The 20,349-nt window shown below is 43.3% G+C and overlaps 1 protein-coding gene across 1 annotated transcript in view; it reads left to right on the plus strand.

Annotated features, from left to right (window-relative positions):
• Positions 1 to 20,349, plus strand: part of LOC112216523 (cadherin-20-like) — a 42,865-nt gene that overhangs the window by 1,989 nt on the left and 20,527 nt on the right. The window contains exons 2-7 of the mRNA XM_042299142.1: positions 7,768 to 8,150; positions 11,615 to 11,909; positions 12,644 to 12,763; positions 13,261 to 13,428; positions 15,806 to 15,993; positions 16,342 to 16,595. Coding sequence (XP_042155076.1) covers positions 7,914 to 8,150; positions 11,615 to 11,909; positions 12,644 to 12,763; positions 13,261 to 13,428; positions 15,806 to 15,993; positions 16,342 to 16,595 — 1,262 coding nt within the window. The 5' untranslated portion in view covers positions 7,768 to 7,913. The remainder of the gene's footprint in view (positions 1 to 7,767; positions 8,151 to 11,614; positions 11,910 to 12,643; positions 12,764 to 13,260; positions 13,429 to 15,805; positions 15,994 to 16,341; positions 16,596 to 20,349) is intronic.

A 20,349-nucleotide genomic window follows, 5' to 3' on the forward strand; every position in this document is an offset into this window, starting at 1 on the left:
TTCACGGTGACTCCCTCTTTAACTGGTCCATTTATGGACCAAGGGTCCTCCTAGAGAGGGGTGAACGGAGGATACGGACATGCCCACTGTGAAATCAAGCCTTATTAATGAATTGGAGGAACTGGATCGACATGGTATATAGGACCAGACTGTCGCGCCACACACAAAGTTGGGAGAAAGTATAAACGTTATCTCTTCAATAGGTATTTTGCTACGTACAGGTTGTTCCATGAAATTAATGCCCTTTGCCTTCCTTTGATATAAAAGCCTGTTATATTAAATGAAGTGCACTTTAATATACACTGAGTATACACCCCCCTTCTTGGCACAAACTGGGGTTTTGCATGTCAGCAATCACATTTTCAAGATATATAACTATAAAAATACAGAAATATTTTGCATTTTGATGCTGCGTTTTGCATTTCTGTTTTTTGAATGTTATATATCTTCAAAATGAGATTGCTGACATGTGAAACATTTTGGGACTATGTCAACAATGGACTAAAGAAAATATAATGTTTGGGTGGAATTGTCCTTTAAATAAAATACAAAGAAAAACATTTACAAAAACTTAAACCAGGTAGAAAGCGTTGTGAAATTATTTGTAAATTATGTCATGTCAGATTTCATTTATTCACAGTATTTTCAATATAGAGCTATTAGCAGCAGAATTTTGGTTGATTTTGTGGTCTCAAACCAGTAAGGTTATTAACATTCTTCATCAAGAATATGTAAAATGTTATTATTGATTAATGAAAGAGGTGGGAATGTTGGCCGCTTGTCATATAATTGCTACATTTACTGTGAAAAAGCATTCAAAATAGTTTACCAGATTGTATTTTTCTTTTTCTCAATGCAAATATTGGGTCCCGACTGAGACAACCTGGTTCAATTTGGATCCCTAGGCAAATCCATTTAAGAACCACTGCTATAGACCACATGGAAAATTATAAGAATCTGATTTCTAATATGAATAAAGACCTGCTGTGCCAAAATTCTGCATTTTGGCGTGTCCCTCTGTGCACCCTCTATGACTTCTAGGAAGATTTTAACCCTCCATTGTAAGTTTTCACCACCATTGTAAGGCCCTAAATATTGTGTTGCTTTGACAAAGTAATGTCTGCAGATGATTTATTTCATGTGATTAGTGATTGATTTACATTTGTCCCTCATTTTAAGGTCAACCCTGTTATGTGAACTGAACTATTGTTTTAATAAGATGGAACTATTCATTTTTAAATATATATTTTAAAAAATTGGACCATCTTATAGTCAAACCCTAGTATAAAAGGCGGTGAGCTTTTTGGCCATTTTCTGGTGTTTTGTAGTGGACAATTTAGCTGGTCGAGGATAACACATCAATTTCATAATTTTTTGTGAAGCTAGCATTCAATTGCCCCCCCTGTTGCACTCAACAAGCTTCCATTCCCCCTGTCACAAGGGGATACGTGGCAGATTTAACCCTGTTACGGTCAACACTTGGAACTTAATAGGCACTTACTATAGTCATTTTTTAATTTTACCTCTTAAGATTCAAAAACATGTTGAACAAGTTGAACATGTGCTCTTTATGACAATGTAAAAATTAGATGAAATAAATAAAAAATAACCAAGTTACACTACTCAAAAGGCAAGCAATTGGTAGAATGACCCCATCTCTTCAATTCCACTGTAACGATGACGCTGTGAGTCGAGAAGCAGGTGCAGGTAAAATGTTTAATGAAAACAACAAACATGAAACAAGACAGCGTAACAGAAGTGAGGTAACATGAACACATTCATACAAAATGGAGTCAACAGAGATGGTCGCCTCGCTTCGAGTTCTGAGGAAACTATGCAGTGTTTTATTTTTTATTTCTTACATTGTTACCCCAGGTAAACCTAAGTCTTATTACATACAGCCGGGAAGAACTATTGGATATAAGAGCAACATCAACTTACCAACATTACGACCAGGAATACCCGAAGAGGATCCACTGTTCGGACCACAACCCAGGACAATGGATCTAATCCCAGTAGCCGACCCAAAACAACAGCGGCACAGAAGGGGCAGACGGAGCGGCCTCTTGGTCAGGCTCCGTAGACGTGCACATCGAATACTACTCGCCAATGTCCAGTCCCGTGACAACAAGGTAGACGAAATTCGAGCAAGAGTTTCCTTCCAGAGAGACATCAGAGATTGCAACATTCTCTGTTTCACGGAAACATGGCTCTCTCAGGATATGTTGTCAGAATTGGTTCAGCCACCGGGCTTCTCCAAGCATCACGTCGAAAGAAATAAACATCTCTCTGGAGAGAGCAATGGCGGGTGTGTAGTATGCTTTATGATTAACGACTCATGGTGTAATCATAACAACATACAGGGTCTCAAGTCCTTCTGCTCACCCAACCTAGAATTCCTTACAATCAAATGCCGGCCATTTTACCTACCAAGAGAATTCTCTGCAGTTAGACGGCCCTCAAGAAACTTCACTGGACTCTATGTAAACTGGAAAATATACATCCGGAGGCTGCATTTATTGGAGCTGGGGATTTTAACAAAGCAAATTTGAGAACAAGGCTACCTAAATTATATCAACATATTGATTGCACGATGCACTCGACCACTGCTACTCTAACTTCAGCGATGCATACAAAGCCCTCCCCCGCCCTCCCTTCAGCAAATCCGACCATCTTGCTCATACCGTCTTATAGGCAAAAACTCAAACAGGATGTACCAGTGACGAGAACTATTCAACGCTGGTCTGACCAATCGTAAGCCATGCTTCAAGACTGTTTTGATCACGCGGACTGGAATATGTTCCGGTCAACCTCAGAGAGCAACATCGGCCAATACGCTGACTCGGTAAGTGAGTTTATAAAGAAGAGCATTGGAGATGTTGCACCCACAGTGACCATTAAAACCTACCCAAACCAGAAACTGTGGATGTGGCCGCTCCCTATCCCAGTCTGTTGTCCCCACATGCTTCAAGATGGCTACCATTGTTCCTGTGCAAAATATAAAATAATACCTATGTAAGAATGCTGTTCATTGACTACAGCTCAGCATTGAACACCATAGTACCCTCCAAGCTCATCATCAAGCTGGATGCCCTGGGTCTCAACCCCGTCCTGTGTAATTGGGTCCTGGACTTTCTGACTGGCCTTCCCCACGTGGTGAAGTTAAGAAACAACATATTCACTTCGCTGACCCTCAACACTGAGACCCCACAAGGGTGTGTGCTCACCCCTCTCCTGTACTCACTGTTCACCCATGACTTTGTGGCCATGCATGCCTCCAAATCAATCATCAAGTTTGCAGATGACCCAACAGTAGTGGGCTTGATCACCAACAATGACGAGACAGCCTACAGGGAGGAGGTGAGGGCACTCGGAGTGTGGTGTCAGGAAAACAACCTCTGACTCAATGTCAACAAAACAAAGGAGATGATATTGGACTTTAGGAAACAGCAGAGGGAGCACCCCCGTATCCACATAGGAGGGACAGCAGTGGAGAAGGTGGAAAGTTTTAAGTTCCTCGGCATTCACATCACAGACAAACTAAAATGGTCCATCCACACAGACAGTGTGGTGAAGAAGGCGCAACAGCGCCTTCTTCACGCAACAGCGACTCTTCAACCTCAGGAGGCTGATGAAATTTGGCTTGTCACCCAAAACCCTGACAAACTTTTACAGATGCACAGTCGAGAGCAACTGCACCGCCCTCAACTGCAAGGCTTTCCAGAGGGTGGTGCGGTCTGCACAACGCATCACCGGGGACAAACTACCTGCCCTCCATGACACCTACAGCACCCAATGTCACAGGAAGACCAAAAAGATCATCAAGGACAACAACCACCTGAACCACTGCCTGCTCACACCACTAGAATTCCAGAAGGTGAGGTCAGTACACGTGCATCAAAGCTGGGACTGAGAGACTGAAAAACAGCTTCTATCTCAAGGCCATTAAATTTCTAAACATGAATCACTAACTCACAGAGGCTGTGCCTACATTGAGACCCAATCACTGGACTCTTCAATAAATGGATCACTAGTCACTTTAAACCAGTTTAAATAATGCCACTTTAATAATGTTTACAAAATCTTACATTACTCATATCACATGTATATACATTATTTTATACTATCTATTGCACCTTGCCTATGCAACTCAGCCATCGCTCATCCATGTACTTATATGTAGATATTCTCATTCACCCCTTTAGATATGTATGTATCAGGTAGTTGTTGGGGAATTTGTTAGATTACTTGTCAGATATTACTGCACGGTCGGAACTAGAAGCACAAGCATTTCACTACACTCACATTAACATCTGCTAACCATGTGTATGTGACCAATAAAATGTGATGTGATTTGATGCAGTACCAACTGAGGAATGAACAAAAGGAAGGGACTTAGAAAGGGGAGGTAATGAGGTCCAGGTGTGAATCCTAACAATGAGTCCCAGGTGCGCGTAATGATGAGTTCCAGAACCGGTGATTAGTATTCCAGCGATGTCTTATGCCGGAGGGTATGAGCAGGAGTAGACATGACAGTACACCCCCCACTCCTCTGACGCGCAGCTCCTCGTAATGATGAGTTCCAGGACTGGTGGTTAGTATTCCGGCGACGTCGCACGCCGCCGTAGGGAAGGAGCAGAATTAGACGTGACAACCACACTGTCGTGCCACACATGAAGTTATACTGTATCTGTGTGACAGTTCTGTTGTTGACCACACTATTGTTACCACACACGAAGTTTGGAGAAAGTCTGAATTTATCTCTTCAAAATGTGCATTGTTGATGTGTTGAAAAGTTGTTGATGGTTCAAAAGCAGAGTGTATAAGTCTGTTTTGGAAAAGTGCACCCCTGCTCTTGAGAGGGAAGTGCTCTATCGATAGGAAGTAGGCCACAATCATACGAGATTGACTTGTAAAATTGTATAAATCCTTTTCATACGATCTGCAGCAGAGCACTTAAGTCAGGCTGCATACAGAGTCTGTGTGACTAAAGTCAGAGGGTTTTTGATTGTTAGTTGGGATTCCAACTGGGGTAACTGGGGTAATTTTCTGTAGTTGGCCTAAGGGAAGGGAAAAATAAAAATTGGTGGTCAGCTACAAACATATTTTAAAGGTATTTTGCCACCAAATAGTAGTTCATGGTCATGCTGACAAGCTAAAACTGCATCCCAAATGGCACACTATTCCTTACAAAGTGAAATACTTTTGACCAGGGTAGTGCACTATATATAGGGAATAAGGTGTAATGCTGACAGACTGACTGAGATTTTGATGACTCAACAATACGGTCCTTCGATTCGCAACTACTGCTGTTGATTGTTACAACCCCTGCTTGATTTACACACTTACAAACTTACACGCACACAGACCGTGCAACACGATTCTACATCTCTCAGTTCTCCTTGAAAGTTAAAGTGGCTTTTACCATTTCCGTAGAATATGTAATTGTGGTGGGAAAATACCCTCTCTCTTCTTATGTTTGGTAAAGCTTTCACATCTGATGCCTCCTCGACCCTCCCCCTCCATCCATCCCTCCCTCCCTCCCCCCTCCATCCATCCCTCCCTCCCTTCATTCCTCTGCTCAGGATAGGGGGCAACTTGTGTGGCAGGTCGTAAAGGCAGACACAGCAAGAACAGCTGCTTTTTCTTTTTTCTTTAATAAGTGAAAAGCCATCAGATTAGTCTGAGGGAGATGTGTGGAGTGTTGAGCCAGCACAATTATGTAGTATGTCACCTCATTAGACACAACAAAATAGAGGCCGAATGTAACGGGTGCAAGTCCTGACCTTTGACGGAGAAGGGGGCTGGGGAGGTGAAGGGGTGTGTGGAAATTTTTGCGAGGTGCTAATTTGACTTCATAATGAACAACAGGGCCACTTGAATGGAAATAATGGAGACAGAATACAGACAGAATAGAGCAGAGACCAAGAGGGGCCCATGGAGGTCATGGCTCACCCAGCCTGTCAGGGGCCCTCGTGGGGCTTTGAGTCCCAGGTTGGGTGTCCCCCAAATGGCACCCCATTCCATATAAATTACATTACTTTTGACCAGGGCCCATAGTGAATTGGGGGACATTTGGGACAGATCCCCTGAGTTGAAGGGCCAGGGGGGCTAGGAGCCAGATACCCCGTCCTGTCAGGGCCTTTATAGCAAAAGCACCCCGCCCAGCACCCTTCCCTAGCCGCCAGCCTTTTTGTGACTCTTCAATAATGATTAACTGTTTGGAGATTCTGAGAGTGTCCACTATGGCACAATGAGCTCTCTCTCTTACACAATATAATAGAGCTCAACACAGTCTCTCTTTCTCTATTCTCTCTTTCTCGCCCCCTACTTTCCATTTCTCTCTCCACGCCCCCTGCTAGCATTCTTTTCTTCCACTTTTCTCTTTTCTCTTTCCCCCCTTTTCACTATAGATCTATCAGTTTTTCCCCTGTGCAGCTTGTTAATTAAAGAGCGGGAATAGATTGTGGTGGAGGCAAACAGATGTGACCAGCTCACTGATAAAAGGAAAGAAAATCAAGCTAGTGTCATAAAGGCACAGTTTGAGTAGAAAAAATACATTGATTAAATGTAAAGCAATACTTGAAATCAATAGAAAACTTATTTTTTTTAAAAATCTACAGCACCATAAAGTAACAATTGACTTCGGGTTTTTTCGGGTTAATGTGGGCTGTCCGAGTGAATTTTTTTTTTTTATTATAAAAATAAGTTATCAAGTCTATTCCAAATGGTGGAAACAAAACATCTTGCAGAACTCTACACACCCTCAGTGGAAAGCACCGAAGCACCACTAGTTGTTTGTTGTCCTGTTAGGCAGCAGCGTGTAGCTTGTAGTTACAGGAGGTTGGTGGCACCTTAACAAATGAGGAACAGTGCAAATCTCAACTCTTCTTCAACAGCCAGGGGAAGAGAGGAAAGAAAGGAAGAGAGGGGAGAGGAAGCAGGGGAGATTGGGGGAGAGGGAGAGAGAGATGCTGGGAGAAACAGCACCGCCTCCTCTTCACTCTCAGAAAAAAGCAAATACTGTTAGCAAGAGAGAAATGAGAGAAGTTACCGCTGTTCCTATAGAAACTGAAAAGAGAAGGTGAAGCACCAACACAGAAAGAAAGCAAAGAGAAAGATGGGGGGTTGAGGAAAGGAGTTTTGAAGATGGTTTCTGTTGCCTGAGCACAACAGTAAATGGGAGAGTGTGAAAGAGCACAGGGGCTTAGGGCTCAAGAAGGTATCATGCGTGGCTCCTCTCAGACTAACCCTCAGCCCCAAGAGGAGTAACCTCTCCCCCGTCTCTCTCCCATCATTTCCCCGTCTCTCCCCGTCTCTCCCCTCTCCTCCTCTACATGTATTTAGAACGCAGTGTGAGGCCCCACTCATTGAGTTTTAATGCAGCTATCTATTTCTAACACACAAACACACATGGACACTCACGCATGCATGTGCATACAAACACACACACAAAAACAAACACACACAGAGGGTTCATTATCATTCAACAAAGGACAGAAGAGAGAAGCAGATTAATCTGTGTTTCTACACAGTAGACTGGGATCAGTGTCATCTCTACATCCTTCCAGCCTTTAATCCAGCCATCCTTTAATCCAGCCATACTTTCCTCAATAGTTTCAGTGAAAGAAAGAAAGAAATGAGGAAACAGAGAAGGAGCTTATAGGCCAAGGACGATAGTGTCAGTGTCCAATAATGACATCTACATTTGGAGGATTTGAAACTCATCTTTCTCTCCTTTCTTTTCTTTTTTCACTTTTCACAAAGCAGGAAAAGGAGAAAGTAGCCATTTGAAGACACAAGAAAGACACAAGAAACAAAGGCCTGTCATCAGTGGGTCATCGTATCACCAAAGAAAACACAAAACCCCATTTTGAAAATACATTTATTTGATTTGCTGTTGAGTATCCATCATGGGAGATCAACATCACCACCATCCTGGGGGTGGTAGGCCTGTCTACAACCTCCTACTCAGCATAGGTCTGGCCTTGCTGGCCCTGTTGTCTGAGGCCCAGGGCCGTATGGATAGAGCCAAGACAGAAGAGGAGAGTGGAGCAGGGCTGCTGAGGAGGGTGAAGAGAGGCTGGGTATGGAACCAGTTCTTTGTGCTGGAGGAGTACACTGGACTGGAGCCACTGTACATAGGAAAGGCAAGTCACACACACAACACACACACACACACACACACACACACACACACACACAAAGAGAATATGTGTGAACTGCATGTCACTTTCGATTAAAGCATTTGCTAAATGTCCACCGTCATTATTATTGAACTGTTCGATGACAGCTCTCAACTTTTCAATCAATATCGGCGCTGTCGCCTGAACGCTACCTCTGACGACCACAGGGTCTATCATCATTGATCAAGTGTTCAAGCCACTTTAACACCTGAGTGGACAAAGTATCCTTTTTTGCCAATGATCTTCGAGTCTGCATCCCAAATGTCATCCTATTACCTATAAAGTGCACTACTTTTGGCTAAGGCCCATAGGGCTGTGGTCAAAAGTAGAGCACTATGTAGGGAAGAGGGTGCCATTTTGGATACAACCTCTTCCCCACTGTGTATTGTATGGAGAGTTAGAGTGTGGATGAGTACCTGGGGCAGTTCTCCTGACAAAGCAGAGGAGACCTTCTCCGTGTGAAAGGTGTATGGCTAGGGGTCAAGTGTAGATGGTGGAACGGCAAGTCCAAACACACACACACACACACACACAAAGAGCCCATTTTTTTCTTAATTTTTTTTACAGAATTTTTTGAACCACCACCTTGTAAAGTGAAGTAGTGAAATGTCACTGATTCAGTGAAGTCAGAATTATATTCAGTCTGTCCCAAATTGCACCCTATTCCACATAGTGCACTACCTTTGACCAGGGCCAATAAGGGTAAAGCAGGGTGCTTATTGAGAATCTACACTAACCGTGTGTGTGTGTGTGTGTGTGTGTGTGTGTGTGTGTGTGTGTGTGTGTGTGTCGTCTCTTGACCTGGGTTCAAATAGAAGATTGTAGGAGCTGTACTTTTAGATTTCAGTGCAGCCTTTGATATTAGTGACCATAACCTGTTGTTGAAAAAAACATGTGTTGAGGTTTTTCAACCTCTGCCATATCATGGATTCAGAGTTATCTATCTAATAGAACTCAAAGGGCTTTCTTTAATGAAAGCTTCTCTAATGTCAAACATGTAAAGTGTGGTGTACCACAGGGCAGCTCTCTAGGCCCTTTACTCTTTTCTATTTTTACCAATGACCTGCCATTGGCATTAAACAAAGCATGTGTGTCCATGTATGCTGATGATTCAACCATATATACACAACAGCAACCACAGCTAATGAAGTCACTGAAATCTTTAACAAGTTGCATTCTGTTTTGGAATTGGTGGCCAGTAATAAACTGGTCCTGTACATCTCTAAAACTAAGAGCATTGTATTTGGTACAAATCATTCCTTAAAATCTAGACCTCAGCTGAATCTGGTAATGAATGGTGTGGCTGTTGAACAAACAAATGGAGGAGACTAAATTACTTGGCGTTATCTTATATTGTAAACTGTCATGGTCAAAACATATAGATTAAATGGTTGTAAAGATGGGGAGAGGCCTGGCCATAATAAAGAGATGCTCTGCTTTTTTGACACCACACTCCAAAAAGCAAGTTCTGTAGGCTTTAGTTTTGTCTAATCTTGATTATTGTCCAGTCGTGTGGTCCAGTGCTGCAAGGAAAGACCTAGTTAAGCTGCAGCTGACCCAGAACAGAGAGGCACATTCTGCTCTTCATTGTAATCAGAGTGCTGATATAAATACTATGCAAGCCATTCTCTCTTTGCTAAGAGTTGAGGAGAGACTGACTGCATCACTTCTTCTTTTATAAGAAACATTCATGTGTTGAAAATACCAAATTGTTTGCATAGTCAACTTACACACACTTATCCCACCAGACATGCCACCAGGGTTTTTTCACAGTCCCCAAATCCAGAACAAATTCAGGAAAGCATACAGTTTTATATAGAGCCCTTATATAGAGCCCTTATTGCTCAAATGAACAACAAACTTTGTTTAAAAAAAACTGATGAAGCAACACCTCACATCACAATTTCTCACCCCTATTTGACCTAGATAGTTTGTGTGTATGCATTGATATGTAGGCTACGTGTGCGTTTAAAAAAAATGTAGTTCTGTCCTTGAGCTGTTCTTGTCTATTGATGTTCTGTATTTTGTAATACGTGTGTGGACCCCAGTAAGAGTAGCTGCTGCTTTTGCAACAGCTAATGGAGATCCTAATAAAATACCAAATACCCCATATTGTCACATTAACTTCACATAAGATCACATGATGACATGTGATCACATTCCAAATGTGTTTTTTTCCCATAAGGGTAGTGTAAAACATAATATTTAAGTTTGTGATATTTCAGCAGCCGGAGGTAAAAGGATTAACTTTTTATCTTGAAAAGAAAGTGTTATTATAATGTTAGCGGGCGGTAGCCGTTTGTGTGGTGTGCATGCTGAGCTGTGTATGTGGCTGTGTGTGTACAGATTGGGGTTGTGATTGCATCAATAGGCTCAACAGGCTGGTATTTGCACTAAGAGACCAACAATGGTCTTTGGCAATCTATTCGCTATGTAGTGCACTACTTTTGACCAAAGCCCTATGGGTCCATTTGGGATATGTCTGTAGCTCCCATAAGAACCACTAGCACCACTGATCAGGAGAGCTGGACATGATTACTCTTCTTCTTCTGATGACCAACCAACCGTGATTAAAGCTGTACCTAATAATATTGTTCTATCTCAGATAGAACCCTATTCCCTATATAGTGCACTACTTTTGAAACGGGCCCATAGGCACCCTATGCATTTGGGACGCAAATTGTGTAATCAGAAGACTATTGTGGGTCAAATAGCAGCCTGGTGAGCCTGTTGATGCTTGGTGCATTTGGGACGTACACTATACCATTCGTCTCAGGGGAGAGCCCAGAGAAACAGCATTATAATGACCATGTACACAGTGGTCCTTGACCTCTAATGAACCAGACCAGACCTGGGTAGAATTCAGTATCCGGGAATACTTTCAAGTACTGTACTTGAGCTGTGCTCGATTTAGTTAGCATGCTACTATAACGCCACTAATCAAATAGTCCCAATAAATGTAAACGCCATGCTAAATCAAGCCCAAACACCTAAATTACTATAAAGTATATTCTAACACAGGGGTGGGCAATTCCAGTCCTTGGGGGCCTGATTGGTGTCACAGTTTTACCCCAGCCCCAGCTAACACACCTGACTCCAATAATCACCTAATCATGTTCTTCAGTTCAGAATGCAATTTGATTAATTAGCTGTGTTTGCTAGGGATGGAGAAAAAGTGTGCCACCAATAACATACAATTACATATAGAACATGAGCATGGTGCATTCAATGCCAGAATTGTGGATTTGATTCTTGCTAGGGCCAACCATGTGTAAAATGTGTGCACACATGACTGTACGTTGCTTTGGATAAAAGCGTCTGCTTAATGGCATATACAGTATTACTATTTTCGTATTATTATTATATTATAGGATATCTGGCTATCTAAGCTGTCTTGACTCCTAACCTCTGACCTGTGACCCCCACAGCTCCACTCAGACATGGACCTAGGGGACGGCTCCATCAAGTACATCCTGTCAGGCGATGGTGCGGGCACCACCTTCACCATTGACGACAGTACAGGCGACATCCATGCTATCAAGAGGCTGGACCGTGAGGTGCAGGCCCAGTACCTTCTGCGAGCCCAGGCCTGGAACAGACAAACAGACCGACCCCTGGAGCCTGAGTCTGAGTTTATCGTCAAAATCCAGGACATCAATGATAATGAACCTAAGTTCCTGGAAGGGCCCTACCAGGCCACCATACCTGAGATGTCAACCATCGGTGAGTCAAGGGAGATTGTGGTGGTCAGAGACAAAGCCCCGATTCCCCATTCTTCTCCGAAAGTGTGCACTTGCACTCTGTCTCGCATCGATTTGAAAATAGTAGAAAACTCCCTCAAGCCAATGATTACACCCATTTAAAAAAAAATCCATGACAGGAAGTGTGTAAGTGCACACTTTGGAAGAACTGTGGACAATTGGGACGTAGCCATAGGGTGCATCCAAAATGGCACCCGAATCCCTACATAGTGCACAACTTTTGACCAGGGCCATTTCAGACCAAACTGGAGAGTGTGTAGCGTAGCTAGACATTGTGCTGCTGCTTCTGAACTTTCCATTCATCCATTCTTTCAGTTAACAAACTGTTTAAAATTCTCTCCATAAAAGTTGTTGTGGTTAATCACAGCAGTGTATTTATGTAGTGTATGATGGTAAGGAGATAAGGATGTTTCAGTTTGTGAGCATAATAGGAAAGGTATTGATGGCTCTGCAATATCATCATCATGCCATCAAAATGATGTCTCTGCTTACACACTGCACTAGTGGGATACAATATTTATAAATCCACCAGTGAGTGCAGGTACAGACACAGTTGCCTTTATAGCCTATACCATTCGCCAACATTGAAGTTTTATGTAGATGGACCATACAAATGGATTGAGTCATTCCAAATGTGTGGAAATAACATTGCTCACCATGTCAGTCTCTTCTTCTCCTCCCTCCTTCCTTTCCTAGGCACTGAGGTGATTCGGATGACAGCCACAGATGCAGATGACCCTACGTATGGTAACAGTGCCAGGGTGGTCTACAGCATCCTACAGGGACAGCCATACTTCTCTGTAGAGCCTAAGACTGGTATGTGAGCACAGGGGAAGTTTGAAAAAAAAATAATTGGACCTACATTAACAATAGCAATTACAACATTTGTGTTTTAGTTATATTAGTAGATTGTCATGTTTTGGCAAAGAGCTGAGGCACTTACGCTTGGTCCTCCCAGAAGTACACACATACAGGCTGAGCGTAAAACAACAGATTTTTAAATGTATCAACTTGGTTAAGAATGCCCTCTTGTGGCTGCCAATGGTAACAACTGGCAAATCAATGAAGACATCTGTGCATCCCAAATGGCACTCTATTTCCTTCATAGTGCACTTAGGGCTCTGGTCCAAAAAAAGTACATTGGCAAAAGGGGGCCATTTGAGTTACTGTCCAAGACACATCCCTAATCTGCCTGCCGACTGCACTGCTGACCCTCCCAATCACACTGTTTCTAATTGTGACCTCTCGTTCCTCTTGTCCCCCCCACTCTCTTTCCTCTTGTCCCCCCTCCCATGTTTCTCTCTGTCCCCCAGGTGTGGTGCGTGTGTCTCTGGCGGGCATGGACCGTGAGGTCAGGGAGAACTACTCTGTCATCATCCAGGCCAAGGACATGGGAGGCCAGCTAGGGGGTCTGGCCGGAACCACAGTGGTTAACATCACCCTCAGTGACGTCAATGATAACCCACCCATGTTTGATCAGAGTAAGATCCAGAGACTCCTCTCCTCATGTGCTGTATTTGTTTATTTTAATTCCCTTCAATTTATGCTCAAGACTGTTGACTTCCTTGTCTTCATCCTTGTTAACCCTCTCCTCCTTCCCTCTTACATTTTAGTCATTTAGCAGATGCTCATGTGCATACATTTTAATTGATTTTTCGTACTCTCCTCTTGCTCTTTCTCTCCTGAACTCTCATCTTCCACCTTATGTCCTCTTATCTTCCTCTCCTTTCCTCTCCTCTTGCTCTTTCTCTCCTGAACTCTCATCTTCCTCTTATGTCCTCTTATCTTCCTCTCCTTTCCTCTTCTCTTGCTCTTTCTCTCCAGCCCTCTCCTCCACTTCATCCACAGTGTATCTCCTCGCTTGTCCATCTCCCTTCAGATTCTATCTTCTCTCTCCTCTCCTCCCTCCCTGCTGAACTCTCATCCTAATTTTCTTTGGCCATCCACAGTGTATCTCCTCGCTTGTCCATCTCCTTCAGATTCTGCTCTCTCTCCCCTCCCGCATCCTAATTTTCTTTGGCCACCAGTCAGTCACCAGCACATTAACCCTTCCCCTCTCTGTCATTACTTTTTATGTCATCATCATCCATCCATCCAGTCCCCCAGCCTCTCGCTGATCTCCTTCTCTCCACCCAACCCTCTCCTCTCTTTCTCCCTCTCCCTCAATTTATTAAGGGCTTTATTGGCATGGGAAACATGTTAACATTGACAAAGAAAGTGAAGTAGATAATAAACAAAAGTGAAATTAACAATACAAATTATCAGTAAACATTACACTCACGAAAGTTTCAAAAGAATTAAGACATTTCAAATGTCATTGTGTGCAAATAGTTAAAGTACAAAAGGGAAGATAAAGAAACATAGACATGAATTGTATTTACAATGTTCTTCACTGGTTGCCCTTTTCTTGTGGTAAAAGGTCACAAATCTTGCTGCTGTGATGGCACACTGTGGTATTTCACCCAATAGATATGTGAGATTATCGAAATTGTTTATTCTTTTTTTTATTCTTTGTGAGTCTGTGTATTCTGAGGGAAATATGTGTCTCTAATATGGTCAGACATTTGGCAGGAGGTTAGAAGTCCACTTCATTTTGTGGGCAGTGTGCACATAGCCTGTCTTCTCTTGAGAGCCAGGTCTGCCTACGGCAGCCTTTCTCAATAGCAAGGCTATGCTCACTGACTCTGTGCATTGTCAAAGCTTTTCTTAAGTTTGGGTCAGTCACAGTGGTCAGGTATTCTGCCACTGTATACTCTCGGTTTATGGCAAAATAGAATTCTAGTTTGCTCTGTTTGTTTGTTAATTCTTTCCAATGTGTCAAGTAAGTTTCTCTCTCGTTACCCGGCAACCAGTCTGATTCCGGACCCATGCTGTCTCTTTGATTGGTCCCATTCCTGCTCTCCTCATTAACATCCTCATCAGGTCATCTGTCTATCCCTCTCTCAATCTCTTATCTGGCTATCCTCGGCAGCAAGACATCCCCTAGCTGTCTGCCTGACTGGTGGTCTCGTCTCCTCCTTGGAACCCCACCGCCACCCCTTATTTCTCTCTCGTCCCCTTCCCTCTCTTCTCTCTAATTAGTGCCATCACTTAAGTGAGACTATAATACATTGTGAGATGCTATGGGGGCACTTGTCTGACAACCATAATGTGTGACGGCTTCAGTTCGGACAGTAAGGAGCACCTCAAATTGGGAACCACTTTCACCCGTTTTTGAAAAGAGATTAAATTGTTTAAATAAAATTCTTGTTGACCCATATGACAAGACACCCCAATTTACGAACCGGCTCTGTCTGAACCAATTTGTGCTCCATAGTCTACATGCTCTAGGTTCAGGTCCTCTTAATGTCTTGGTGTAATTTAAGAGGTTTGGTGCCCTCTAGAGGAAGAATGGCCAAACACGTTCTAAAACTGCTTTATTGACTAAAACTTGATTTGTCACTGTCTAACTTTTGCTGACATAGTACCCAAACTGACACACAACAATAGATATTCACCAAACAATTCCCTCAAATGCACAGTTGTTATTGATATTCTCCTAGGTTTCAGGGCTAAAAACATTAGAACATCAACTAGCAAACATGAGTATAAATTAAACAACCCATGTTTTGTTATGGAAATTTAAGGCCACACAGCTCTGTGGTTGAATTGGACACCACCTCAAAATAAAACATCTGTTTTTCTAATTACTACATTTATTTGGAATGTGAATTCATTTCTAAATATGGGGAGGATAGAAGACCAAATATAAGAGCTGACCAAATATCCGTTGAAATGATTTGAACCTGGATTAACCTGTCGTTCGTTCTCTCTTTCTCTCTCTCTGTTTCACCTTTCCTCCCTTCTTCACCTTCTCAGAGCTGTACCAGATGAGTGTTCCAGAGTCGGCTCCGGTGTCATCTGTTGTGGGTCGTATCCGGGCGAAGGACCGTGACATTGGCATCAATGCAGAGATGAGGTACAGCATAATCGACGGAGACGGGAGGGACACCTTCGACATCAACACAGACCCAACCAACCTGTTTGGCATCATCACCATCAAAAAGGTACAGAGGGTAGACATCAATGAAAGGTCATGACAAGCTTCCAGGGCCACTGGCAGGAGTCGACACAGCAGTTATGAGTCACATTGACCTCCATTTAGTCCAGAGAACAAGTTTAGAATCATTATTTGATTGATAAACAGCTGATTTTCTCTTAATGGATTCTTTCTCAACATACCTGTAAACCTCTGCTTGTTTAGTGAAGGTGTCTTGGGGCCTGATTCAGACTCGAGATAGACTTACGTCTACATCTTAAATCTTTACTTGAGTATGTATATGATTGATACCTACCTATGATACACCATATCTACTAACGCTGTTAGCATGTCTCTCTCTCTCTCTCTCATCTAGCCTCTGAACTTTGAGACCAAGGCGAGCTACACGCTGAAGATAGAAGGAGCCAACACACACGTTGACCACCGTTTTCCGGATAAGGGCCCGTTCAGCCATGTCACCATCGTTCACGTCAGCGTAGAGGATGTGGACGAGCCCCCAGAGTTTAGCTCGGCTGCCTACTACATAGCGGTCCCTGAGGACACAGAGATCAGCACGATGTTTATGACGGTCTCCGCTAGAGACCCCGATGCTGCGAACACCTCCATCAGGTGAGGATGGGGTTAAAACCACAACAAAATAACACCCAATATGTTCTGATTAACCAACACTGTCCATGTAATGCAATCGCGTGACCAGATGGGGGCAGTATGATATTGGAGTCTACAAGGCTGTGTTCAAAAGCTATTGAGCTGATGTGACTGAGAGTGATAGAGACAGTAGGCTATGGGATTTCAGTTAATTGGATGAGGATGGTGGTAATGATGATGACCTGTCGAGGACCCTAATCAGTCAAAGCTTACTGCCATTGTGTGGTTTTAGGGAACTTTCCCATTATTTTCAATGTGTTTAGCTCACTCTCAGAGCAGAGGTTGGGTTGGAGGGAAGCTGTGCACCCCTAATGTTACCCTATTCCCTGTATACTGCATTCATTTTGACCAGAGCCATATGGGCCCAAATAGGGTGCCATTTGAGACACAGCATCCTCACTCTCCAGACCATACCTCTAATTGATTAAACGTTCAGCCTGCTGCACAGACCCTATGGACGCTCTACTCTAGAGCATCTGGTTAAATTGTGCTTCGGAGCAGTATTTTAAATCTCTAAATGGTTAAATATATTACTATTTAAATTGAACAAATCTGTGTTTGCTTTATTTACTGTCATCGTTCAAAAAATGCAGAACTAAGAACAGATACAGTCCTTGGTTCACCCCAGACCTGACTGCCCTCGACCAGCACAAAAACATCCTGTGGCGGAGTGCAATAGCATCGAATAGTCCCCGTGATATGCAACTGTTCAGGGAAGTCCGGAACCAATACACGCAGTCAGTCAGGAAAGCTAAGGCCAGCTTCTTCAGGCAGAAGTTTGTAGCATCCTGTAGCTCCAACTCCAAAAAGTTCTGGGACACTGTGAAGTCCATGGAGAACAAGAGCACCTCCTCCCAGCTGCCCACTGCACTGAGGCTAGGTAACACGGTCACCACCGATAAATCCATGATTATCGAAAACTTCAATAAGCATTTCTCAACGGCTGGTCATGCCTTCCGCCTGGCTACTCCAACCTCGGCCAACAGCTCCTCCCCCCCCGGCAGCTCCTCGCCCAAGCCTCTCCAAGTTCTCCTTTACCCAAATCCAGATAGCAGATGTTCTGAAAGAGCTGCAAAACCTGGACCCGTACAAATCAGCTGGGCTTGACAATCTGGACCCCTATTTCTGAAACTATCCGCCACCATTGTCGCAACCCCTATTACCAGCCTGTTCAACCTCTCTTTCATATCGTCTGAGATCCCCAAGGATTGAAAGCTGCCGCAGTCATCCCCCTCTTCAAAGGGGGAGACATCCTGGACCCAAACTGTTACAGACCTATATCCATCCTGCCCTGCCTATCTAAGGTCTTCGAAAGCCAAGTCAACAAACAGGTCACTGACCATCTCGAATCCCACCGTACCTTCTCCGCTGTGCAATCTGGCTTCCGAGCCGGTCACGGGTGCACCTCAGCCACACTCAAGGTACTAAACGATATCATAACCGCCATCGATAAAAGACAGTACTGTGCAGCCGTCTTCATCGACCTTGCCAAGGCTTTCGACTCTGTCAATCACCATATTCTCATCGGCAGACTCAGTAGCCTCGGTTTTTCGGATGACTGCCTTGCCTGGTTCACCAATTACTTTGCAGACAGAGTTCAGTGTGTCAAATCGGAGGGCATGCTGTCCGGTCCTCTGGCAGTCTCTATGGGGTTGCCACAGGGTTCAATTCTCGGGCCGACTCTTTTCTCTGTGTATATCAATGATGTTGCTCTTGCTGCGGGCGATTCCCTGATCCACCTCTACGCAGACGACACCATTCTATATACTTTCGGCCCGTCATTGGACACTGTGCTATCTAACCTCCAAACAAGCTTCAATGCCATACAACACTCCTTCCGTGGCCTCCAACTGCTCTTAAACGCTAGTAAAACCAAATGCATGCTTTTCAACCGATCGCTGCCTGCACCCGCATGCCCGACTAGCATCACCACCCTGGATGGTTCCGACCTTGAATATGTGGACATCTATAAGTACCTAGGTGTCTGGCTAGACTGCAAACTCTCCTTCCAGACTCATATCAAACATCTCCAATCAAAAATCAAATCAAGAGTCGGCTTTCTATTCCGCAACAAAGCCTCCTTCACTCACGCCGCCAAGCTTACCCTAGTAAAACTGACTATCCTACCAATCCTCGACTTCGGCGATGTCATCTACAAAATGGCTTCCAACACTCTACTCAGCAAACTGGATGCAGTATATCACAGTGCCATCCGTTTTGTCACTAAAGCACCTTATACCACCCACCACTGCGACTTGTATGCTCTAGTCGGCTGGCCCTCGCTACATATTCGTCGCCAGACCCACTGGCTCCAGGTCATCTACAAGTCCATGCTAGGTAAAGCTCCGCCTTATCTCAGTTCACTGGTCACGATGGCAACACCCATCCGTAGCACGCGCTCCAGCAGGTGTATCTCACTGATCATCCCTAAAGCCAACACCTCATTTGGCCGCCTTTCCTTCCAGTACTCTGCTGCCTGTGACTGGAACGAATTGCAAAAATCGCTGAAATTGGAGACTTTTATCTCCCTCACCAACTTCAAACATCAGCTATCTGAGCAGCTAACCGATCGCTGCAGCTGTACATAGTCTATTGGTAAATAGCCCACCCATTTTCACCTACCTCATCCCCATACTGTTTTTATTTATTTACTTTTATGCTCTTTTGCACACCAATATCTCTACCTGTACATGACCATCTGATCATTTATCACTCCAGTGTTAATCTGCAAAATTGTAACTATTCGTCTACCTCCTCATGCCTTTTGCACACATTGTATATAGACTCCCCCTTTGTTTTCTACTGTGTTATTGACTTGTTAATTGTTTATTCCATGTGTAACTCTTTGTTGTCTGCTCACACTGCTATGCTTTATCTTGGCCAGGTCGCAGTTGTAAATGAGAACTTGTTCTCAACTAGCCTACCTGGTTAAATAAAGGTGAAATAAAAAATAATTTAAAAAATCCTAAATTAAGATATTTAATTATTTTGCCATATCTAATTCATGTATAGTACACAACTGTCCATGATGTGGACAGTACAGTGTGTGTTACTACATTACCAAGCTCACATTTTTGACCCCCATTGAAATGGTGGGAATTACACATCCTTTTTTATAAAAAAAAGTTCAAAGTCAACACGACATAAGAACAATTGCTTAAAATAGAGCAATATCTTGAGTTTTGTACCGTTGAGTTTGTCAAACACAGCTATCATTTATTTTTTTATCTATCATATCAGCTATCGTCATTCTTGGCGGTCTCTATAAAAGGCACCAGCCATACACCAATACAACGGATTTGAAAGTCAAACTATCACTTCAAAGTACTTCTTCCTCTCATGGCCGAATACCAGGAAGTTTGAAAAGACAGGCTGACTGGTCGGGGAGCCTATATTCAAGTGCTCGCCTTGACTGACAGCTCTTTGAAATGCCTTTGTCATGAAAGTTGGATGCAGTGAGCAGTGTTGCAATGAAATCAGTGACATTTCTAGTGTTGATGAAGTTGTTAAATGAACTCTGTGAGTGTTAATTTAACACTCACAGAGTTCATTTAACACTCACAGAGTTCATTTAACAGCCATTGGTATAAAATAAAAATTATAACCAGTAAACCAAAATAGCAACCCTTATAACCAGTAAACCAAAACGACACCCATCGTTATCATATTTCCCAGCATAATCTATTGCAGTTGGATTTTCAGAATTGGTCGTTTT

This window comes from Oncorhynchus tshawytscha, linkage group LG16, assembly GCF_018296145.1.
Source record: "Oncorhynchus tshawytscha isolate Ot180627B linkage group LG16, Otsh_v2.0, whole genome shotgun sequence".
Classification (NCBI taxonomy): Eukaryota; Metazoa; Chordata; class Actinopteri; order Salmoniformes; family Salmonidae; genus Oncorhynchus; species Oncorhynchus tshawytscha.